General features: G+C 51.7%; 1 protein-coding gene across 1 annotated transcript; it reads left to right on the top strand.

Moving 5' to 3' along the window:
* The first annotated feature begins 348 nt into the window (after positions 1 to 348).
* LOC123157984 (uncharacterized) lies at positions 349 to 24,607 on the top strand. The gene is made up of 5 exons (XM_044576142.1): positions 349 to 597; positions 18,547 to 18,695; positions 23,490 to 23,551; positions 24,079 to 24,199; positions 24,295 to 24,607. The coding sequence occupies exons 1-5, from the start codon at positions 349 to 351 to the stop codon at positions 24,521 to 24,523; spliced, it is 810 nt and encodes a 269-aa protein (XP_044432077.1). The 3' UTR covers positions 24,524 to 24,607.
* The last annotated feature ends 247 nt before the right edge of the window (positions 24,608 to 24,854 follow it).

The raw sequence follows: 24,854 nt of genomic DNA, 5'->3' as shown, positions 1-24,854 counted from the left end.
TTTCCCAGCCTCCGAGATTGCGTTGGTCCCGTTAGGTGCGACAAAATTGGCGCACCCCGAGCAATGGACCTCCTTGAGCCGGAGGTAGAAGAAGTGGCGAAGCAACGCCACGGACGGCAGCACCCCCACAAATGCCTCGCAATAGAAGGCGAAGATCGACAAGAGGAGGGTGGAGTTGGGATGGAGATGAAGGGCTTGCAGCTTGTAGTGGCTGAGGACGGCGTAGAAGAAGTCGGAGAAAGGGGGACCAGCCATGCGACGACGCTATTAATAAAGAAGGGATAGAAGGTACTGCCTAAGGGCTACGGCTCGGCGGAGCTAGCCCGGAGCATGGTATTTCCCCCCTCAATGCTGCTGTCCGCCGTCAGCAGGAGCGTGGCGGCGGGGTTCTTCTCCGAGACATTAGGCGTGCTCAAGGCCGGCTCATACCAGGAAGGCGAGTGTGCGGCCTTCGCCTTGTCGGATGCCATTGGCTGCAGGATCGGAGAGGGGTTCGTGTGGATCCGGAGTCTCTCGGGGCGAGAAGGAGAAAGAGGATCTGGAGCAAGACGAAGGAATGTAATGAAGGCTCTGCAGCGCGTGCCAGCCTTTTGTCAGGTGAGGACGGTTGCCGAGGCAGTGCGGGGAAGCGGAGATGCCCACGTCCCGTCAATCGCCACGCGTCAATCGAGGCCGCAAGCGGTTGGGGCCCGCAGCGCTCCGCACTTGCTCTTTGGCTTCGCCTCGAAGCCAAGTCCGAGCGCGCCTTGGGCCCGGGGGCTACTGTCGGCGTCCTGGGAACGGGGGTACCCAGACCTGCCTGCCTGCGGCCCATGACGTGGCTCCACCAACGGCCTGGTACGGCCCATCTTCAGCAGCAACCACCCAAGACCCTCGCGAGGGGCCAAACCTCGCGAGGCAGACGACACCAAGACCTCCTCGGGCGCAGCCTCACTAGGCTGACTCCCAAGGAGCGGAGATATCAATGCAAGGGGCACCTCATGAGGTTCATGTGACATGAGCCATGACGACCAAGGCCAGGCGAGCGCTAGCGGGCGCAGTGTACCAGTTTTCTCTTTGGTGCTAAAGAGGCACGCGCATGCGAGGAGTCTCGAGGCATCAGGCAAGGGTTTCCATATCGGTGTAACGATACCAAGACCAGCAGGACGGCAGGACGGAGGTCATCGTGGAGCCCACATCTACATCACCACCAGAGCCTTTGGCAGGCGAAGACCACCTTTTGTCAGGATAGCTTGTACTAGTTGTCTCCCTTCGAAATTGGCCGTTGTGGGATCCCTTCCTGCCTACATTTGGGAAGAGGACCAGGGCCTCTATAAATAGGACTAGCCACCACCATAGGAGGTATCTCATCTCATCTTGGATTGGATCCATTCTTCCAAGGCCACCTCACCAGCTCATCGAGCTCAAAAACACCTCTCCTCAGGAGGCTGTTCATACCTTGTACTTGTCCATCCTCAGCCTACGAGGCAATCTGCCACACCACACTGGAGTAGGGTATTACACCACAACGGTGGCCCGAACCAGTATAAACCCTCGTGTCTCTTGTTCTTTGGGTTTGTCGAGCTAGGCCTTGAGATCATTGTGCGAGCAAGCTAGGGAGAGAGAGTTCTTCGTGCGCACCACCGTGTTCGAACCTTAAGGGTTTGTCGGAACCCACGATTTGACAGTCGTCTCCCTTTTCCTTTCCCCCTCATGTTCAAATAAGGAAAGGGGGCGCGGCTAGGCAGGTGTCCTAGGGCAGCCGCCGGCCACTTGTGGCGCCCTAGGGGCTGCCTCTCCTCCCCCGCCTATATATATGAGGGAAGGGGCGCCACAATAGCACACACCATTGTCTTAGCCCTGCCCGGCGCCCCAGTCCACCGTCTACGCCCTCGATCATATTTTCGTAGTGCTTAGGCGAAGCCCTGCATAGATCGCATCACCATCACCGTCACCATGCCGTTGTGCTGCCGGAACTCATCTACTACCTCGCTGTCTTGCTGGATCAAGAATGCAGATGTCGTCACCGAGCTAAACGTGTGCAGAACGCGGAGGTGCCGTGCGTTCGGTACTTGATCGGTTAGAGCACGAAGAAGTTCGACTACATCAACTGCGTTGTTAAACGCTTCCACTTACGGTCTACGAGGGTACGTAGACACACTCTCCCCCTCGTTGCTATGCATCTCCATGGATATATCTTTGCGTGTGCGTAGAAATATTTTGTTTTCCATGCAACGTTTCCCAACAGTATTCTGGATTAGTTTGACTTTAGCTAGAGGAACTTCTTATTTCTGAATTCCTGGAACGTATCATATTTACATGTTGGTTCTCATAGGCCCTGAACTTGGAGGAATAGGCTATGCATGCGGAACTTGTAATGGGAAGTTGGAAGCACCTCTGCAGGTTAAATCTTTCGGAAAGCCGTGTCCATGGTTACAGATGACTTTGAAATTTATAATGCAAGACGTACGCAACTTCAACTAATAATAAAAACTTGCTCAAGTGTGTGATTGCCGTGACTGTCTCTTCTTGTGGGTATACAAGCAAGAAGAGAACAAAGTGATGTTATGAATGATTCATTGGCAGGTGTTTAGGATCACTTCTTGATCAACTAGTTTGCGACCCCTTTTTTTGTAGGTTGATCTCATCTTATTCTAGTATACGTAGGAATAATTGGTTTACACTGCTTAGCTGCCTGTTGCAACCTCGCCACTTAACCACATCATACCCAAAAGTGTTGTTAGTCTTAGTACCCTTGGTAATGTACTTGCTGAGTCCAAAAGGCTCACAAATACCACAACAACTCTAGATGCCGGTGACGATGAGACATGTGCAGGTTTAGATGATGTCCTCAACTACCGGTTCCACTATGATAATGAGCTCAACAAGTGCTTCATGACTTTCGGTTAGTGTTGAGGATATAGACCTTAGAGTCACCCGCCAGGAGGGGCCGGGTTACTCGTATGGTCGTTGCCAGAAGCCCGGAGCCAAGCTTGAAGACGATGGGCTAGAGATGGGCTAAGACCCGGATATGGCTTAAAGCCCGTGGTTACAATCATTATTATGGTAGAACTTGTAGTGTAAGGCAAGTATAGTTGAGAGTCCGAGCCGGACACTCTTATGAGCCGGACCAGGACTCTAAGGGCTGCTGGGCGTCAGCCTCCCTATATAAAGGGACGACCCGGCAGCGGTTTAGGGACAAGAACAATCTCATTGAGAGCCGGGCATAGCAGTTTAGCTCCCTGGTGATCGTAACCCTAATCAATACCACCTCAAACTGGAAGTAGGCTTTTACCTTCACCGTAAGGGGCCGAACCAGTATAAACCCTCGTGTTCCTTGTCCCATATTAACCCCTTCAAGCTTCCCAGTTGCGATGGCTCCACGACTAAGTCCTAGCTCGAGGACATCTGCCGTGACAATTCCACGACAGTTGGCGCCCACCGTGGGGCCAGCGCACGGTGGATTTGAGTTCTTGAAGGGCAGCTTCGAAGGGCTCAAGGGATACGCCGTGGGCCGGATGACCAAGAGTCATCGCGGCAAGCTCTACATCGACGATGCAAACTGGGGCCCCGACGCCGGCTCAATTGAGTACGGGTACCGGGTCCCCTTCGGCGAAATTCATGCTTTCATTGGCAAGATTGGTGAGCCGGGCCCCGAGCCGGATCTCTGCGCCGATCTCGTTGAAACGGCTCAGCGCACACGACCCGCCCGGGCCCGGCCTGCCTTAAGGCGCGCTTTTGTGGGATGCATCCATGGAGGGGCCTCTGATCCATCTGGGTCTGGTGATGAGGCGGCCGCCGGCTCTGACGGCGAGTCAGCCACCGATGAGTCAAACTCGTTGTACCAACTTCAAGATGGCAGGCTCATGGGCTGTTCCGATGGTGACAGTATTCCGGACCCGTTTGAGCCGCCAAGTCAGGTTGGAGTCTTTATGGCCGGTGCGCAGCCTGTTCAGAACCCCGCTGCTGGAGCGGGAAACCCGGTGCCTTCTCCGGCTCAGGTGCTAATGGATCTCACGGACAAGATGACGGCCCTGTTAACCACCACGGTTGACCCGGCGAATCAAGCTCAGCATGATGCGGAGGTGGCACAGTTAAAATTGGATCTGATAAAAGCTAAAGAGGATCTTGCAGTGGAAGGGATCAGGCTGGCTGCGGAGAGGGCGGCTCTCGATGCCCAAACTCAGCTGGTCCAGGCGCAATCTTTCCAACTCACGATGGATCAAAACGCGGCCAATGAGGTCCTGAGAAGGAGGCATCAAAAGGCCCAATCTCGACTCCCTCCGGTTTACGATCCACGCAACCTCTTCAACACGCCAGGTGCAGGGTCCAGTAACCCGCCAGGGATCATAGCGCCTGGGTCTGGACCCCTTATTCAGCCACGAGTGATGGGGCCTCCCCAGGTGCCCCCTGCCCCGCCTCTGTACGTGCCAATACCCCCGGGTCATTATAATAACCCGCTGGAGAACATGGTCGCTGCGGCAGCACGGCTGGCGGCTCTACCAGTTGACGGCGACTCTCCGACGGCTATTGAGACCCGCCGGGTCAGGGAACTCCTGCAGACGGCACTGGCACAGCAGGAGGCGTACTCCTACAGCCGGGATAGGATCCACTCGACCCCTCGTCCGGGGCAGAGCCCGAGTTACAGCCGGCACATGGTCTCAGCAACCGGCTCAAGTAACGTCCGACGCCATGACCCGCCCCCTGGCCATGGTCCGGCTCATAATGGAGCCTTTTATGCAGCAGAGCAGGACAAAGCGCGGCAAGAGGCGGAGCAAGTGCCTCAATTGACGGCTTACCAGACCCCCCCCCCCGGCTTATCCGACGACTTCCGTTGATGTGGGTATCCCTACCAGGACCGGGGGTGTCCCTTGTTTGGTGCCAGCTATCCGTAATGAACGTCTACCTAAGGACTTCAAGGGCCCTAGGAAGGTGCCTAACTACACAGCTGACTTACAGCCTGCAGCCTGGATCGAGAATTATGAGATGGCCATGGAGCTACTGGCCGTGGCTAAGTACTTCACCTTGATGTTGGATGGGACTGCCCGCACTTGGTTGAAAGGGCTACCACCGAACTCCATCGGATCTTGGGCTGAGCTGAAAGCCCGGTTCATCCAAAACTTCAAGGATACCTGTAGGCAGTCTATGTCAATTGTGGATTTGACTAACTGTAAGCAGCAGGAGGGTGAATCCACGACTCATTGGGTTTGCCGGGTCAAGGAGATCATACATTCATCAGATAAGATGGATGCCGGCTCTGCAGTCTTAATGTTGGAACAGAATTGTTGCTTCGTGCCCCTGAAGATGAAACTCGGGCGGCTTAAGCGCGACTGCAGTGACATGGGCACGCTAATGGCGGCTCTTGTCAAGTACGCCGATTCTGATGGTACCAAGGATCCCCCTTCAGATGATGAAAGGGCAGGGAAGGGAAAGAAGAATGGCAATGGCAAGGGTCCCCAGCATAACCCGGGGAACCAAGGAGGAGGCAAGCGCAAGGCCGATGGCAGCCTAGAGTTTGTAGCCAACGCCAGCTCACAAGGTAATAACCAGCGACGCAAGGGGAGACCCCTCCCCGCGGCGGCGGGTCAGGTCCGACGCTGGAGCAGCTGTTGAATGAACCTTGTCCAAGGCATGGCTCTAGAGAGAAGCCAGCGACTCATCTATGGAAGGATTGTGCAATCATGAAAGCCTTTAAAAACTACAATGGCCCGGGCGGCGGCTCAGGCGCCGGCGGCTTTCATGGCCCGGGGGGCGGCTCAAATTCTGGTCCTCAGAGTGGTCAAGGGGGCTTTAATCAACAGTCTGGCCAGGGTCATCAACAGCAGCAGGGGGGTTATCAGACCAATCCAAAGCAGCTTAGCGGTGGACAGTATCATGTGTTTACCACTAGTTTGTGCAAGCGAGATCAGAAGCTTCACAAGAGGGCTGTGAATGCGGTTGAGCCGGCGGTCCCACGCTACTTGCGGTGGTCTGAGCAGCCTATAGTGTGGAGTAGGGAGGATCACCCTCCCCGGGTGGATAACCCGGGCCACTTGGCCTTAGTGGTGGCTCCTCAAGTGGGAGGATATAAGTTCACAAAGGTGCTCATGGATGGAGGCAGCAGCATCAACATCCTCTATTATGAGACCTTTCGCCGTATGGGGTTGGTTGATAAGAACCTCAGCCAGTCAAACACCATCTTCCATGGTGTCGTACCTGGTAAGTCGGCTTATCCAGTTGGCAAGATCGAATTGGAAGTGGCCTTTGGTGATGAGAACAACTACAGGGTGGAGAAATTGACCTTTGAGGTGGTCAAGATAAGAAGTCCATACCATGCTATATTTGGACGGCCGGCTTACGCCAAGTTCATGGCACGGCCGTGTTATGTGTACTTACAGCTCAAAATGCCGGGTCACAATGGGACTATTACGGTAAATGGCAGCCGGAAAGTGGCTCTGGAGTGTGAGGAAGGCGACGCGGCTTATGCAGAATCTGTGTGTGCTACAGAGGAGTTGAAGTTTTACAAAGACAATGTTGACCCAACAGATATGACCTCTCTGAAAAAGCCAACCACAGAACAAGAGCCGGCAATGAAATTTAAGTCAGCTGATGAGACTAAACTTGTTGATTTTGTTCCAGGTGACTCATCTCAGCAGTTTAGCATCAGTGCAAATCTGGATCCAAAATAGGAAAGCGCGCTCAACGAGTTCATCCGTGAGAATAGGGACATCTTCACGTGGAAACCTTCTGACATGCCAGGTGTACCTAGAGAACTCGCTGAGCATACTCTCAATGTTGATCCGAATTTAAGCCGGTCAGACAGTTCCTTCGGCGGTTTAATGAGGAAAGGCGGAAAGCTATTGGTGAAGAAGTAGCCCGGCTCTTGGCGGCCGGGTTTATCGTTGAAGTTTTTTCACCCAGAGTGGTTGGCTAACCCGGTGCTCGTGCTCAAGAAGAACGGCACCTGGCGGATGTGTGTGGACTACACGGACTTGAATAAGGCGTGTCCGGCTGGTCCTTTTGCCCTCCCCCGTATTGATCAAATCATTGATGCTACGGCAGGTTGTGCACGTTTAAGTTTCTTGGATGCTTATTCCGGTTATCATCAGATTAAGATGGTAGTTAAGGACCAGGAGAAGACGGCGTTCATCACTCCCTTTGGAGCCTTCTGCTATGTGTCTATGCCTTTGGACTCAAGTGTGCACAGGCGACTTACCAGCGTTGTGTACAGAACTGTCTTCATAAACAGATCGGGCGCAATGTTCACGCTTACGTGGACGATATTGTGGTTAAGTCCATCAAAGAGGAAACTCTGATAGATGATTTGAGGGAAACCTTTGATAATCTCCGGGTCTATAAGATGATGCTTAACCCGGCCAAGTGTGTTTTTGGTGTTCCTGCAGGCAAACTCTTGGGCTTCTTGGTTTCTGACAGAGGCATTGAGGCTAACCCGGAGAAGATCAAGGCCATCACCTCCCTGGCTAAGCCGGCGTGTATCAATGACGTTCAGCGTTTGGTCGGTCGCATTGCTGCTTTAAGCCGGTTCATAAGCCGTTTGGGTGAGAAGGCCATGCCCTTATATCAGTTGATGAAGAAAACTGATAACTTCGTCTGGAATGATGCAGCCAATACCGCCTTTGAGGATTTGAAGAAGCAGCTGGCAGAGCCCCCAGTCCTTGCTGCTCGGTTGATAAAGAGCCCTTACTGCTGTATGTGGCGGCAAGCGCACGAGCCGTCAGTGTGGCTATTGTGGTGGAGCGCAAGGAGGAGGGTAAGGAGCATCCGGTTCAGCGGCCGGTTTATTATGTCAGCGAAGTGCTCATTGAGTCCAAGCAGCGATACCCGCATTGGCAGAAGCTTGTGTATGGTGTGTTCATGGCGAGCCGGAAACTTAAGCATTACTTTCAGGGTCATCCCATCATTGTGGTCAGCTCTGCCCCCCTTGGTGATATCATCCAAAACAGAGAAGCCACAGGGAGAATTGCTAAGTGGGCTATAGAACTTGGTCCTCATGGTCTCAAATATGTGCCACGCACTGCGGTTAAATCTCAGGCCTTGGTGGATTTCATCAATGATTGGACAGAGTCACAAGTGCCTGAACAAAAGCCAGATAACACATATTGGACCATTCACTTCGATGGGTCCAGGCAGTTGGAGGGCTCGGGGGCTGGCGTTGTATTGGCGTCCCCTAAGGGTGACAAGTTCCATTATGTGCTACATTTGATGTTCCCTTGCACTAACAATGCGGCTGAGTACGAGGCCTTGCTCCACGGTCTTCGGATGGCCAAGGAGATGAGCTTGAGCCGGGTAAGGTGCTTTGGTGACTCAGACTTGGTGGCTCAACAAGTATCAGGCAAGTGGGATTCTAAGGATCCTCTCATGGCGGCTTATCGCCGCGAGGTTGATGCCATTGCTGGGCACTTTCAGGGCTACCAAGTGGAGCACATTGATCGCAGGAAGAACGAGGCGGCTAATGCTCTAAGCCGGCTGGGCTCTCAGCGAAAGCCGGTGCCGCCTAACACTTTCCTGGACGTCCTGTATAACCCTTTAGTTAAGTTGCCTACAGAGGAAGACTTGGCTATCCCTGACCCGGAGGCACGACTGGCGGCGGCTCTTCATGTCATACCAGATTGGACAATGCCATATCTGGCTTATATAACCCGGGGAGAGTTGCCTGAGGATGAAACTTTGGCCAGGCAAATAACCCGGCGGGCTAAGTCAATGATCGTTATCGATGGCGAATTGCATCATCGCAGTGTCACGGGAGCATTTCAGCGTTGTGTCTCCCCTGAGGAGGGTCAAGAAATCTTGCGTGAAATTCATGAAGGGGATTGTGGCCATCATGCCGGCTCAAAGTCCCTTGTGGCCAAGGCTTTCCGTCATGGTTTTTATTGGCTGACGGCTCATGCTGATGCAGAGGACTTGGTCAGCAAATGTGATGGTTGCCAGAGGTTTTCACGATGGGCTCACGTGCCGGCTCAAGAACTGAGGATGATCCCAATCACTTGGCCCTTTGCGGTCTGGGGGCTTGATATGGTTGGGCCTTTTAAAAGGTCCAAGGATAAGAAGACCCACCTCTTGGTGGCAGTTGATAAATTCACAAAGTGGGTGGAAGCTGAGCCAGTTAGCAAGTGCGATGCAGCCACGGCGGTTCAATTTATGAAAAAGGTGATTCTCCGCTTTGGCTTTCCGCACAGCATTATAACTGACAATGGCACCAATCTTTCCAAAGGCGCCATGGAAGAGTTTTGTCAAAGAGAGCATATCCGACTTGATGTTTCCTCAGTGGCTCATCCTCAATCCAATGGTCAAGCTGAGAGAGCTAATCAGGAGATTCTGAAGGGCATCAAGCCCCGGCTTTTGGTCCCTTTGCAGCGGACGCTGGGTTGTTGGGTGGAGGAGTTGCCCTCCGTCTTATGGAGTATCAACACTACTCCTAACAGGTCTACAGGCTTCACGCCTTTCTTCATGGTCTATGGAGCAGAAGCAGTCCTTCCTAGTGACATCCGTCACGACTCACCTCGCGTGGCGGCTTACGTTGAGACGGATAATGAACAGGCGCGTCAAGATGCTCTCGACTTGTTGGACGAACAGCGTGATGTGGCAGCAGCCCGTTCAGCGATTTACCAACAAGACCTGCGCCGTTATCATAGCCGCCGGGTCAAATCCCGGGTCTTCCAGGAAGGCGACCTTGTGCTCCGGCTCATCCAGGATCAAACAGATGCACACAAGTTATCCCCACCTTGGGAAGGGCCCTTTGTGGTCAGCAAGAACTTGCACAACGGGTCATATTACCTCATTGACATTCGGGAGCACAAAGATTCACGTAAGTCGGAGGAAGAGACCCGTCGGCCGTGGAACATAGCTCAGCTTCGGCCTTACTACACTTGAGCCACCGGCTCTCGTGGTGTACATATTTCTCTCAGCCATGTATATATTATGATAAGCAATAAAGCAGGACCTCTGTCCTTTTTTCTCCCCCAAATATGCACGTGTTGTTTACATGATGACTTAAAGGAGGATCCGGTTTATGATCGTATTCGAATCTAGCCGTAAGCAGTAAAGTCACTTGGGGGCTTCCTGTTCAAACATGGGTCGTATTCGAACCAAAGAGAACATAGCTGTCGATACCCATTTGATTGGCAATGTGCCGAGCTCATTGGGAGGTTATCTTTGGTCATATTTGAATCATAGTTTAACCCCTCTGAGAACCGACGTGGATCGTATTCGAATCAGCGTCGCTAAACAATTCTTAAAATCACTTGGGGGCTTCCTGTTCAAACATGGGTCGTATTCGAACCAAAGAGAACATAGCTGTCGGTACCCTTTTGATTGGCATCACCACACCCACTGGGGGCTATATGATCATATCCGAATCTTAGCTTAAACCCTTTTGGGCCGGGTCTCTGGTCGTATTCGAACCGGAAGCCCCTAAAGTTCCTCTGCTTTATCATAAGTTTACTCTGATTATGTCAAGGTGTGTACGGCCGGGTCTCACTTTACCGGCTTAACTTTGGTTTACAGTGTTCGTTGAATGCCATGGGTGTCATTACGACGGGTAAATCGGAGTTAAGATACCAACCTTGTTACCCGGGTTATCTAAACCGGAAGTATGCTTACAGGCCGCTAAGTGTATTATTACGGCTGTGTTAAGGATATAATTGAGGACCAGTCTTTTTTGATTCATATTCCGGGTTATCTATCCAAAACACCTGATTCTCAGGGCGGTAAGCTGCCTTGAGACTTGTGATTTGCCTTTCTATGCAGGTTATTTAAAGGCACCTCTTTTAGGTTGAGAAAAACAAAGGGATGATTATAACCCGGAGAAAATATCAAAGAGACAACTTCAAAGGACTTTCGCATTCAATACGTGCACGATGGCACGGCAGAAATAAACTGTTGCACCTATTCTATTACAAAAATTCATCAAGTCTAAGACGGGTGGAACATTGTTTGGTAGACCGCCAGCCAAGTCACGATGCCCGCTGAGTTGAAGTCTCCGGCTCGTTCATGTCTTCTCCTCCGGCTGATCCCAACACCTGGAAGGTTGATGACTTCCAGTCGATGCCGCTGAGAGCTTCGAATTGGGCTTCCTCGTCAATTAACCCGGCCGGGTCAATCTCCGGGGCGAAGGTGTGCTGACGAGCCGGAGGGATCAGGTTGAGGGCTTCATAGCGAGGGGTTGGAATCCTCTGATTCTCCGCATCATAACCCGACTGGTACTTGGTCAGATCCGTGTCGTTCCCGATAAGAGTGGCCACCGGGCGCACAGCCTTCACGCACGCTGCGAAGTCTTTCTGATCGAAAGATGAGCCGTCTTCCTTCAGGCTTGGATAACCCAGGGTGATGTCTGCCGGGTCTAACTCCGGCAGGAAAGCCTTGGCCCGGCTCAGCGCGGCGATCGCTCCGGCTCTCGCAGAGGCCCGTCGCAGCTCTTGGATCCGCTGAGGCAGAACGGCGAGCCGGCGCAGGACTTCTGCCAGGTGAGTCGGCACCTCGTTGGATAGGGCCACCACAGCTAAGGCGCGCTGTGACCCGGTGTAGAGCTGCTCCACCAGGGTGTACACGGCCTTTAGCTTGGTGACCATGCTCTGGTTGAGGTTGGCACTTCTGGGACCTGTTTAACAGAATCAGATAAGCCGGCGACAAGGATGAATCATGAGATGTAAACATTCTAACATGGATGAAAGCCGGTGAGGCGACTTACCGAAGATGGCGGCCACCATTTGGGAAACCTGGCGCTTTAGGCCGGAGAGCTCGGCGGTCTTCTCAGAGAGAGCCTTCTCCGCCTGTTCCGCCCGGGTCACCAGTGCGACCTTCTCTTCAGCCCAGGCTTTTCTCTCAGCATCAAACTCGGTCTTTAACTTTTCTTGCGTGGCAATGCTGGATACAAACTTGGCGTTTGCCTTCCGGGTCTCCATCTCCTGCATCTTCAGCCGGCTCTTGAGGTCCGCAAGGTCCGCCTCTAGCTTCTTGCCCACAGCCTGTATAAATTTCCGGGTTATGACATGAGCAGTTACTATATAAGTCCCAAGCACTTTCCAAGCAAAGACACTTGGCACTTAGGGGCTAATGCATATTGAACGTATCTATCTACATACTGCCGGCTCAATTGAGTAAGCCGGAACCTAAGTCTACAACATATTCAAATCATAAGTCGTCGACTTGGGGGCTAGCATGGAAAAGGTAACTATGCAGTAAGTAAGAAGATAGCAGAAGGATACCTCAGATTTTTGCTGGATCTGGTTTACCATGGCGACCTCGGCGTCCCGGCTCTTGTGTACTTGGCTGATGTAGCCAGAGACGAGCTCTCCAATGCTCAGGTTGCTGTAGTTGGAGAGGTCTAGATTCGCCCGGTGGGGCTGCAGCAACTCCCCCTTAGCGGAGCACTTGGCCAACACGGTCGGTCTCCCCGGCTCAACAAACTCCGTCCAGGTGATTACCACGTCCGGGTCGTCTGCTGGTGGGGCTGAGCCGGAGGCCACCGGGTTAACCGAAGCTTCGGTCGTTGCCTTGGTAGTTGGGGCAGTGGCTTCAGGTGCTGTGTCCATTGGAGTGGTGGCTTCGGGGGTGGAGGCAGCTGGCGGTTCTTGGACTGTCACCGCCGGCTCAGGCAGATCCGGCACTCCGGCCGACTTGGTTTTCTTCACCCTCTTGGTGAGCTTTGCCTGGGCACTGAAAGAACAACAAAGGTTGGTACAAAGAATATGAATAAAGATCCGAACAACATAAGATGATTGTTGTTACCCGGGCGCGGTCTTGAAAGCCGGCAGATTTGACTGCATGGAGTCACCCGAAGAGGGGGAGGTCTCCTGGTAATTGGAGTCAGAAGAGTTGAGTGGCTGACGGATAACACCCGCCAACGGGTGAAAAGGGTACAAGTGGGAAAAAACCTCGGTTCGGCGCTTCCTTGTTGCGTCAGGTAACCCGGCGGAGAGGTCGGTGTCCTTGTTGGTCCGGGTGTGACACCGGCTTTCGTGAACCTGTCGCTTCAAAAGAAATTGAGGGTCTTGATGAGCTAAAGGATGTGAAAAGCTTACTTTCCGGGTTACCCTTCGGACTTTCAGCTGTGGCAAGGGCTCCGAGTCGGAGGAAAGTGACATTACCTCTTCAACCACCGGGTTACTGGCGCCGGTGTCATCCTGTCAATGAGCAAGTGTTGATAAGGCGGACAGCAACAAACAACAAATATGGCAAGAATTTAAAGGCTTACGGGTTACCTCTGACTCGGAGCTGTCGCTTAATTGCATCAGCTCCGAAGCAGTAGGTCTTCTTCCTTTTTTGCGAGGGGCGGCTTTCTTGGTGGCTTTCTTCGCCTTCCTGGCCTTCTTGGCCGCCTCATGGTCATACTTGACCCGCCAGAACTTATCATCAGCCTAAAAAATACAAGGATGAATTCTTAAAACGGTTCAGATGAAGGTTATAGGCAGAAGAAGATAAAAAGTTAAAGTCAGCGGCTTACCGCTGGGGCTGGATTGGTCTTGCAGAAGGGGGCTAACCCGGTCCTTCCGCAGTCTGCCAGGCTCTCGTTTAAAAGAGCCTTGGTCTCTTCCTCTGCAACGTCTTCTGGAAGATCGTTGCGGCTGTGTCTCTGCGGGTCATCCTTTCGCCCTGTGTACTCACACATTAAGCCGGGGCGGCGGCTCAATGGGATCACCCGCCATGAGATCCAGACCCGGACCAGGTCGATTCTGTTCAGACCGTTGCCCAGGAGGGCCTTGATTTTGTTGATAGTAGGAAGCAGAGGCTGGCGCTCCGCTGGAGTAAGCTTGTCCGACAGTGGGTGAGTCGGCTCCAGACGTGTTGGGCGAAAGCCGGGCAGCGGGCTTTCGTCAGCCGGGGATGTATCTTGGCAGTAGAACCAAGTCATGTTCCAATCCTTTGGGTGGCTCGGCGGCTCTGCGTAAGGGAAAAGACAGTCCCTACGCCGCTGGATGGAGATGCCACCTAACTCCAGACTTGGCCCATTGGCACACTCATTCTGGCGGTTTAAGTAAAACAGCTCTCTGAAGAGCAGCAGACTTGGCTCTTCTCCAAGGTAAACCTCGCAGAAGACTTGAAAATTGCAGATGTTGGATACGGAGTTGGGTCCTATATCTTGAGGCCGCAAGTCGAAGAAGTTGAGCACGTCTCTAAAAAACTTTGAGCCGGGCGGTGCGAAACCCCGGCTCATATGATCTGCGAAGATCACTACCTCCCCGTCCCTTGGTTGTGGTCTCTCTTCTGACGGGTCAGGGGCACGGTAGGACATGACTTCTTTCTTAGGCAGATATCCGGACTTAACAAAATTGGCTAGGGTCTCGTCGGTGACGTTGGACCTCATCCAGTTGCAAGTGATGGGGGCCTTGGGAGGCATGGTGAAAGTTGGCAGTCTATGACAAAAAGGAAAAATGTCCGGGTTAATTATAAGCCGGAGATCTACAGTTCAAAACTAAGGTGGCGGCTTATGAAGGGGACTAATGGTATATACTCAAATACAGTGGGTTATTTAAGCCGGAGGATTCTACGAAGCATGGTTTCCTTTAAGCCGGAAGATTCTACGTCGCGTGGTTTCTTTAAACCGGAATTGTAAGCTGCCAAGATTCAATGGTTGCAGTTTTTACTAAGTGTGGTAAAACAGGTTTCACATATTACAGTAACTTTTTTGGATCAAAATGGTCGGGAAAAAGAAAAAATTTCTAGACCTAGAAACAGCAGTGAGGGAGTCCTTGGATTCAAACAGAGTTCTTATGCAGTTCAAGGAAGGCTACTTGCGTGTGAAATGGATCTTAAACAACCACCGCACTAGTTCTATGCAGGACTAACATCAAGCAGGAGCAGTAACTAGGGGAACTACCGAACTTGCGGGCAATGGTGACGAACACGAAGAACGTGGAGAAACCCTACTGCAGATCTACTCTACGGGGTGGTGAGAACTTACCGGAGCTGAAGAGGTGCGGGAGTCGCCGCCGTTTATCTGGTCCGAGTCAGGGTGATGCAGCGGCCAAGGTTGACGAAGACCGGAGGCGAGACGACGGCGGCGGAGTGCGAGCTCAGTGAGAAAGGCAGCAGCGCGAGGAGGAAGAAGGGAGCGTGAGAAGAGCCCGTCGGGCCGGCCTATTTATAAGGCAAGGTCATAAGTGGGCGCGAGATTCAAGGAGACCACGGCGTGGTTATCTCCCCCCCCCCCACGACGCCTCGATTTTCGGAATGGCAGTAAAAGCAAAGATCCGTTGCGGATCTGGTGGAGTAAAAAACGGGCTTAATGGAAGATGACATCACGGCGGATTATCCGGAGTCCAGAGGATGACGTCACGCCGGGTTATGGCCTTCACATGAATGGTAAGCCGGAGATTTTTTCTGTCGGCAGAGTTGAAGATTGACATGAGCCGGCTCAAATCAATCTGGGGCCTAATGTTGAGGATATAGACCTTAGAGTCACCCGCCAGGAGGGGCCGGGTTACTCGTATGGTCGTTGCCAGAAGCCCGGAGCCAAGCTTGAAGACGATGGGCCAGAGATGGGCTAAGACCCGGATATGGCTTAAAGCCCGTGGTTACAATCATTATTATGGTAGAACTTGTAGTGTAAGGCAAGTATAGTTGAGAGTCCGAGCCGGACACTCTTATGAGCCGGACCAGGACTCTAAGGGCTGCTGGGCGTCAGCCTCCCTATATAAAGGGACGACCCGGCAGCGGTTTAGGGACAAGAACAATCTCATCGAGAGCCGGGCATAGCAGTTTAGCTCCCTGGTGATCGTAACCCTAATCAATACCACCTCAAACTGGACGTAGGCTTTTACCTTCACCGTAAGGGGCCGAACCAGTATAAACCCTCGTGTTCCTTGTCCCATATTAACCCCTTCAAGCTTCCCAGTTGCGATGGCTCCACGACCAAGTCCTAGCTCGAGGACATCTGCCGTGACAATTCCACGACAGTTAGGATCATGACGGTCACTGGCTTGGGATTCCGGTTGCCAGTCTGGGACTGTAGGGTGGATGTTTTGCTTGTTTCTCTTGCCTGTTAGCAAACTTGGTTCTTGACCGTACTGAGATATGTGATTCTTTCGCTACCATGAATGATGTAATTTTGGGTCGTGTTGACCTCTGATTGATGAAATATTTATGTGTTGGCATATATTTGCCCTATTGTCACACTTATTTGTCTCTTCATCTCTTTTGGTTATATTTGTTGTGATGTCCATCCTATTTGCCAACTTATGACCCTGCCTGTATGTTATGAAGTCATATCTTGGGGCGACCAAAATGTGCTTGCCCCGCGAAGATAGCAAAGTCTTTGTTGGGACTAGGACTGCATCTTGGACGTTACAACCCACTGCCACGCTAGCCAGTATCATCGCAAGAACGTTAACCGCCACTATGACCGTCAGATCCGGGAACCAGGGCCCAAATCCCACGTGTGTCATCCCCTGGTCAATCTGTTCGGCCTACCGTCACGCTGACGAGCAGGCCGCCACCAGATCCGTAGGTCAACAACCACCGATCGATCCCCTCCCTGGTTGCCCACACCCAAGGCCACATATCAGGGGAGAAGTCCGTCAGATCCAGACCAATGGGCGGGAGCCGACTTCCAGACCACACCAGCGCTGTGAGCCTGACCTCGCCACGGTCGCACCGCACACCCACCCCACACACACGCCGCACACTCGCGCATCATCGCACCGCGATAGGGGAAAACAGGTGGCCCGCCGCCACCTTCCTTGGGGCCGGCCTAGGCTTTGCCAAGGGGACCCTCCAGCAGCGACGAGACTAGTAAGGGAGAGAGAGGATGGTCTAGACAGCTAGGGTCCGGAGAAAGGGAGGCGGCACCCGATCTCAGGCCGTTGCATATGATCATATCATAATTTATGTAAATGAACAAGAAGATAGATATATAGGTCACTACCAATATGTAATCATGATTGCACTCTAACGGATCAAGTAATAGACAAGTTTTAAACATCTAGCAGCCGATGCATTTTTTATAATTGTAGATAAAAATATTTCCTTATGTTTTCAAATCAAAAAATATAAAATACTTAGCTTTTCAAACATTTTTTTTGTTATACCACATGACTTTTATTTATGATAATAATCATATGCGCACGATGGAGCCGACTGGTGGCGCTGGTCGAGCATGTGAGCCCGAGGAGACGACAGGCGTAGCCAGGGCGTGAAAGCGACCACGCTCTCCGTGCACGCCCGCGGCCCCGAGCCAGCCCCTGTCCGGTCATATTTTTTCTTCTAAAAACTGCAGATCTAATTTTGCGTTAGCCCCGGTCAACTGCGCAGCGCACCACACCACAGGGAGGTCGACACGCAAGGGGCTGTGGCGTTCCTGAAGTAGCCAGCATGCCCAAAACGGATACTGCCTACTTACACGAAACGAACACCAGGAATGCATGGTGGCAGTGGTTGCGCAGCGTGCACGCGGTACGCGTCTCTCCACTGCTACACGCATCCCACCCAAGCAGTCAAGCAAATTCTATACATACGGACCATTGTTCAAGGCCAACTTTCAATCTCATTCTAGTGAAAAGGATCATTGCCGAGTGTAAATTTCACCCATCTCTCCACTACACGCCAAGTGTAAATTTCACCCACAGCCCCAAGACCAGCAGCAGCAGGTAATCGGGAGATGCATCGCCTCCTTCCTGAGTCAGTGGGGGCGCTGCTCTCTAGGGTAAGCAATGATCGTTTGCTTTGGGTGTGTGGATGTCTAGCTAGAGCAGTTACCTCGCGATCCTCAAGTTGCTTGGCCGGTGATGACACCAGCCCGGGCCAAGTGCCCTCCCTCGGCTTCATCTATGGAGGTGAATCTGTTGGGCACTCGCAACAACAACTGAGGTTCAGTTCGTGTTTGTGTTGTACTCTCTTCGTCCTATAGTATAAGATGCTTTTGTAAACTACTTATACGTTAGGTTTCAAAAACGTCTTATATTATGAGATGAAAAAAGTAATTTGTAAGGGTTTTGTTTGTTTACCTAACGACAAGCATCTGGTGTAAACTACTTTGGTTTCATTATATGAGAGTGAAGCCAGGGGCGTGAGCCTTTTTCCTCTAAAAACAATCCAAACACCATTTTACGTTAAATCGTGAGCTCGCAAAAGCCGGTTGAAATTCCCCTTGGCCTGAAACAAGATATGTTCTGGATTCAATGTTATGCATAATGATAGCCAAAAATGGTAAACAAGATATCAATAGGACCTACTTTAGCGTCCTCGAAGGTACTTTGAAGATAAATCATAAGCGCCCTCAATAGGAAGGAGGATGACTGCACATTTTTTTCCTGAAAGAAACCAGTCAACTTTACGTCTCTCGACTACATATAAATTTCAACTACAACCCCCAAAAAATAGTTACATTAGATCTTAAGCTCATAAGAGCCGGTTGAAATTCCATTGGACCCGGGTCGGTCGATTGAAATCAATTTACTATGAATTTTTATTACTTCCTCATATCCAAATTAACTGACGCGCACTTAGTACAACTTTAGTACAAAGCTTTAGTATAAAATTGTACTTATTAAATGTGCGTCAATTGTGCGTCAATTGATGTGGATCAGAGGGAGTATTGGTTTTATTATGTTTAACCCTTGTGCACCAAACTAGCCTCTCCCCAAGTGGCTCCACCCAATCAGACCCAGTGAGCAGGGCGAGCGGTCGAGCCCCATCCACCTCCATAAAACCCTCCTTGTTGTGCTGCTCAGAGCTCAGGCTCACAACCGCGTCTGGCAGGAGGACAGCACCGCGTCTGCGAGGTACGCTCCACCCCCGCCCCCTACCCCCACCCCACTCCCGCCCCTTTCATCTCTTCCACGAATTAAGCGCGATTCTGGTGCGATTGTGGTTACTGTGAGCTGGGGAGAAGAAAGAAAATGAAAGGGGGGAGAGCCTGCAATCGTTCATCAGTGGTGGACAGTTTGGGGTTTTCCAATGCAAGCTCCTATGTTTCTTTATAGGGTATTTTTTTACAGATCAAGATTGAGGCGCTCCTTTTTCTTTTCATCCTGCTTCGTTTGTGGAGCTCTGTCCTGATCTTCTTTTTCAGCCTTCATCGTTCACCAACAATTATTTTGGTTGAGACCTTCGCTGCCTTTTTTTTAAAACATAGACGCTAGGAGCGTTCGGCTTTAAATTAATAAAGCCCACAACATAGGCAGCGTAACAGACAAAGTTTGGACCTCGAACACGAGCACGGAGGCTCAGGCCACGACGACGCGTAGGCACAAGAGATTAGGCCGGGCCAACAGGCACACGCAGCAATGCAGTACAGGCCCGGAGGCTGAGCATAGAGCACGCAGGCTCGCTCGCGAGACAAAAGGGCCACTTCACGACGCAGAAGTGGCTGATGGCTCCCTAGCCAAAACGTAGATCTGGCGAAGACGATCTTGGGCATGCTTCAGTTTTTCAGTATCCTTGCGCTTCGCCAACGGACTCCACTGCTGCAGAAGGAGATTGCATTTGTAAATTATGTTAGCAGGGTGAGATGGGAAGATACCCTCGATTACGAGCTTGTTCCTAGTGAGCCAGACGGCCCAGGTCAAGGCGCCGATGCAACTCCAGAGCACCCGGTTGTTGCCACCGTGAACCGAGGCTACTATGGTAGCGAGGTCGGACGCGGACCGGGGGTCCCAGGAGGTGTTGGCCGCTGCACGAACGGCGCTCCAAGAAAAACGTGCCAGCGGACAGCGGAAGAATACATGGGTCGCATCCTCCATGACGTTACATATCGCACACAGGCCGGTCGACGGCCCATTGCGTTTGGCGACGTTTGCCGAAGTGGGCAGTCTATTACGGAACAGTTGCCAGAAAAAGACCTTAATCTTAAGCGGAAGGCGCGCGCTCCACAAGCCATTTGGCACCTGGAAGGAAGGTCCCTGGCACAGCTTACGGTAAAGAGACTTGACTGAAAACTTGCCCGACGGGGTGAGGGCCCAGGTGACCGTGTCCTCGGTCGACGACAGCGAAACCGGCGCAATGCAATCAAGCAGTTCTGTTAAGTGAGCTTGTTCTGCTCTCGTTAACTCTCTCCGAAAATGTAACGCCGGCGGGGAAGAGGCCAGAGCCATGGCAACTGTTTGCTCCGGGTTTACAGCCAAGGCATAGAGGTTCTGGAAATCAGACCAAAGGGGTTGGGATCCCACCCAGTGGTCGAGCCAGAAACGGACCGAACGACCGTTACCAATGGAGAACTTGGCTCCCAGAGCGAAAGCCGGCCGGACCGCTTGGAGGTCGTTCCAGAAAGGAGATCCCCTCGTCACACCCTCGAAAAAATTCCCGATCGGGAAGTACTTGGCACGCAGCAGGTCTACCCACAGACCCGTCGCTCCCTGCGAGAGCTTCCAAATCCATTTACACATGAGAGCAATGTTCTGGATTCTGGTATTTGTGCCCCTAGCCCTCCCAGGTCCTTGGGACGGCACACCGCAACCCACTTCACCATGTGATACTTGCGTTTTGGTCCCGAGCCTTCCCAAAAGAAACGGGACCGCGGTGTGTCCATCTTGGCGTGAACCCCTTCCGCCAGGAGGAACAGACCCATAGCAAATTGCGGTAGCGAGGAGAGGCTCGCGTTCGTGAGCACCAACCTAGCTGCAGAGGATAGGTACTTCCCCCTCCACGGGCAGACTCGCTTTCCCACCTTGGTCCAGAGCGAAGCCCACCCGTCGATCTTGATGCGTTTGGCATCCAACGGGAGACCGAGGTAGGTAAACGGCATATTGCCAAGTTTGCAATTGAGCAAGTCCGCAATACGTCTACCTTCGGCCGCCTCCATGCCCATGGGCATCACTTCACACTTGTGGAAGTTGATTTTAAGCCCTGACATGAGCTCGAAGCTAATCAGCAAGGCTTTGACCGTAGCCACACTATGGAGGTCGGGTTGGAACAACAATAGCGTATCGTCCGCGTATTGCAAGTGTGAAATCCCCCTGGGATGAGGTGTCCCAACACCCCTTTTATGTGTCCTGCCTTCGTTGCTTTCCGCGGCATAGCCGCCAACGCAACGGCGACAAAGTTGAACAAGAGCGGCGACATGGGATCGCCTTGGCGTAAACCACGCTTGTTCCTGAGGAAGTGCCCTACTTCTCCATTCACCGATACCGCAGTTTGGCCCCCCGAGACCAATTGCATGACTCGGTGCACCCATAAGGGCGAAACACCTCGACTGGTGAGGATCTGCCTGAGGAAGTCCCAATTAACGCGGTCATAGGCCTTCTCGAAGTCTAATTTAAGGAGGATCGCAGGTTCATGCGTGCGCTTAAGCTCGTGGAGGGACTCTTGCAGAGCTAGCGGCCCCTCCAAAATGTTTCTACCACGTATGAACGCCGATTGAGAGCGACTAATGGTGCGATGGGCGATCGGCGAGAGCCGCGTGGCGCAACCTTTGGCGCAGATTTTAAACGGAACGTTGATCAGCGCGATGGGTCTGTACTGGCGAATGTTATCCGCCCCAGGCATTTTTGGGATCAGCGAGAGTACGCCGTAGTTTAACCTAGCAATGTCCACAAAGCCACGCATGAAGCCGTTACAGACCTCGTATATGGGATCGTGCAGCAATGGCCAAACATGCTTAAACATCGCCACCGGCCACCCGTCCGGCCCCGGAGCCGTGTCTGCTCTCATGCTCAGGAGAGCGTCGTCAATCTCCTTAGGGAGAAACGCGAGCCCCAACTCTTCGTTCTCGCTATGGAGGACCTTTTGGGACGGGAGCCACACGTCCGCGTTCAGACGTGCGTGTTGCGCCTCGTCGGTCCCCATCAGACTTATGAAGAAGTCGTAGATATGTTGGGTAATCTCCGATTGTTGTAGAAGAAGCCCCTGCTCCGTCTGCAACCTAAGAATTGAGCATTTCCTGCGCCTGCCGTTCGCGTACGCGTGGAAATACTGAGTATTCGCATCTCCTTTGAGCGTCCACTTGAGGCCTCCCCTACGCCTCCAGTATTCCTCCTCAGATCGCAGCAGAGCTTCGACTTGCCCTTCCAAGGCGTATCGATGCGCCCATTCTTGCTCTGAGAAAGGACGTGTGTCCGCTTGATTGTCTAGCAGTGTTATTTCATCAAGTAACCTCTCCCTGAGGACCTTGTCAGCACACCCCTGGTTCGCACCCCATCCCTTTAGGCTTGCGCGGAGGTGACCTGCGACAGCGATCCAGAACTCCATAGGGCCGCGTTGCCGGCCTGCGAGTTGGACGCTTCGCAACCATCTCTCCCTAAAGATGGTGTCGAAATCAGGAACCTCAAACCACGCGGTTTCGAAGAAGAAACGTGTGCTGCGGCGAATCCTATCTTCCCCTGAAGATCAGATGAGGGGAACATGGTCCGATCCGATCCTTGTTTCAGCAAGGAGCGAACATAACGGAAACACCACCTCCCAGTCCGGAGACATGAAAACACGGTCCAGGACGGATCGCACCGGGGCTAGTTGCTTGTTAGTCCAAGTATACCTTGCCCCTGGCCACTTCCCTAAGTGCCATAGATGCAATAGCATTGTTGAACATGGCCACCCTTGGCCAATTGATATTGTCGTTGTTTTTATTTCCACCCGAACGGATCAGGTTAAAGTCACCTCCCACCATTAACGGGATTTGAGCTGCCGAAATCTCCCTCACCTTGGCTTCAAGTTCTCCCAAGAACTCGGCCGAGCGTGAGTGATCTGTTGGTCCATAGACTTGCACGATCACCAGCTCGCGTAGCGACGCTCGCACGCGGATGTTAGCAGCAATGAAGAAGGTGCCGACCTCCCAGGTCAGCACCTCGAACGTGGCGCTGCAGAAACCGAGCAGCATACCGCCCGAATGGCCCATCGCCGGCTTATGGTGCCAAACAAAGCGCTCTAGGGGATCTATGGCTAGGATATCGTGGTGTCTAAACTCTGATCTAATCGTTTCCTGAAGACCTACGATATCAATGGCTTCTTTCCTAATATATTCTTTGAGTTGGATGCACCGACCCGCGTGACCGAAGCCACGAATGTTCCAAAGGAGCGCACGCATCTAGATGACGCGGTTGCGCAGGCGCACCCCCTTGAGGTGATCGCCTTGGCCACGCGCCTCACCTTGCCGCAGCGAGGCGAGGGAGGAGCAGCAACCCCTGTTGCTGTCTCCCCTTCGGGCCGGATCGCTAACGACGTCAAGGGCTCAGCCTCAAGTGCCAGACAATCCGCTTGTTGAGCAGCCGCCTTAGAATGTCATCTTGATCTTTTGCCTCTGATGTGCACAGATCTAATTTTATACTGTGAGGTGGGGAGAAGAGAAGTGAAGGGACGAACTTGCCGTCTTCTTTTGGTGGGCTTATTATTATGATTACTTGCTCATGGGTTGTGGTTTTCCGAAGCAAGTTCTTGGCCACGTGCTTTTTTTCTTGATTACAATTTTCTACGTTTGTGGAGCTCTTGATCTTCATTTCCCTTTTTGGCGGAAGATATTTGGTTGAGATCTGCAGTGCCTTTCGAGATTATCATGTTCATTTGTTTCTAATTTACCACAACTCTGTATGTTCTTAGCGGAGCGTATATATGTTGATTTATGAGATGGTGATTGATTTCGATTGCAGAGGATTCCTGGAGAGACCAAGTGCAAGAGCTATGGGCAACTCCTGTGTTACTGGCGCCTGCAGTAAGGGTTTCTTTTGAGCTAGCTTCCTTTTGCTTCTTACTGGGCAACTTGTCATAATAATTCGTTTGAGCATTGTTGTTACTGGTGGATGTAAGGGTTTATTTTGAGCATTTGTTTTGCTTCTTACTTGAACTAGTCTAGATGGTTCATCTTATAAACAGGGTTCAGATCGTTTCACAAAACTCAGAAAAGAGGAGTTGAATTATTTAACTGAAAGACAAACGAAATGTATTATGGCATGCAAAAAAAAGGTGTTCATCCTTTTCTTTCACCTCCTGTTCAGTTAAAGTAACCATCATACAGATGCTTTGAAATTCCCAATAACATATAGTACATTTTTCTTGAATACTTAGAAGAGTCGAACGTGACATGGGGTGCCGGCGCAACTGGTTGTGTAGAGAGCGAGAAGAGCAAATAGTACTTCACACAAATTGACAAAACTGCACTAATTTAATGGATCAAGCACGATGCTGTTATATATTGTGGTCTTTGATGCTGTTACCGATGCAAGAATCGTTGTTTTGTAGGCAAGGGTTCCAATGGGTCGGGGACAACCTTCAAATGGAGGATCGATGGTTTCTCCTCGCTTCTCGATAAGGATGAAGGATGGACCAACTCCAGTGTGTTTGTGATCAAGGGGCTTAACTGGTACAAATTACTACTTTTTTGTGCTATTCGATAGCTTGATGCATCCATATCAGGAACAAAATTCATTCTTTACTTTATCTTGACTTGATTTGCAGGTACCTGATGCTGAACCCAAGGGACAGAAAGAGTGGCGACCAGAATGAATATGTTACTCTTAAACTTGTCCTGACTAAAGTATCTGAGAGATCCCATATGGTCGCGGAGACAACTTTCAAGTTCCTGATATATGACCAATTATATGGGAAGCACCATGAAGAGCATCAAGGTACGTTAGCTCCATGGAGTAGTCCTTTAAGGTTCGCAACTAGTCGGTTACTAGATTGATAGTGTAGATTATAACCTGTTTCTCAAGAGGAGTACAATAGTTATGAAACAGAGAGAGAGAGAGAGAGAGAGAGAGTGTGTGTGTGTGTGTTAAAGGCATCATTTCTTTGTTCATTGCCTTACATTTCAGTATTTTGTTTGTAGTGAGCCACGATTTTCAGGCTACAGGCAGATTCTCTGGGATCTCATGCATGATCCCCCTCGCGACGTGTGTTTGGTTGGGGAACCAACTGTCATGGAATGGAATGGTTCCATTCCAAAGGAATGGGTCCGTTCCATTCCTGTGTTTGGTAGGAGCAAAAGAGCGGAACGGGTTGGTTCCATTCCGTTG

This window comes from Triticum aestivum, chromosome 1D (assembly GCF_018294505.1).
Source record: "Triticum aestivum cultivar Chinese Spring chromosome 1D, IWGSC CS RefSeq v2.1, whole genome shotgun sequence".
Lineage (NCBI taxonomy): Eukaryota > Viridiplantae > Streptophyta > Magnoliopsida > Poales > Poaceae > Triticum > Triticum aestivum.
Note: the sequence above shows the minus strand (reverse complement) of the source record. Positions and strands in the feature narration are given on the sequence as shown.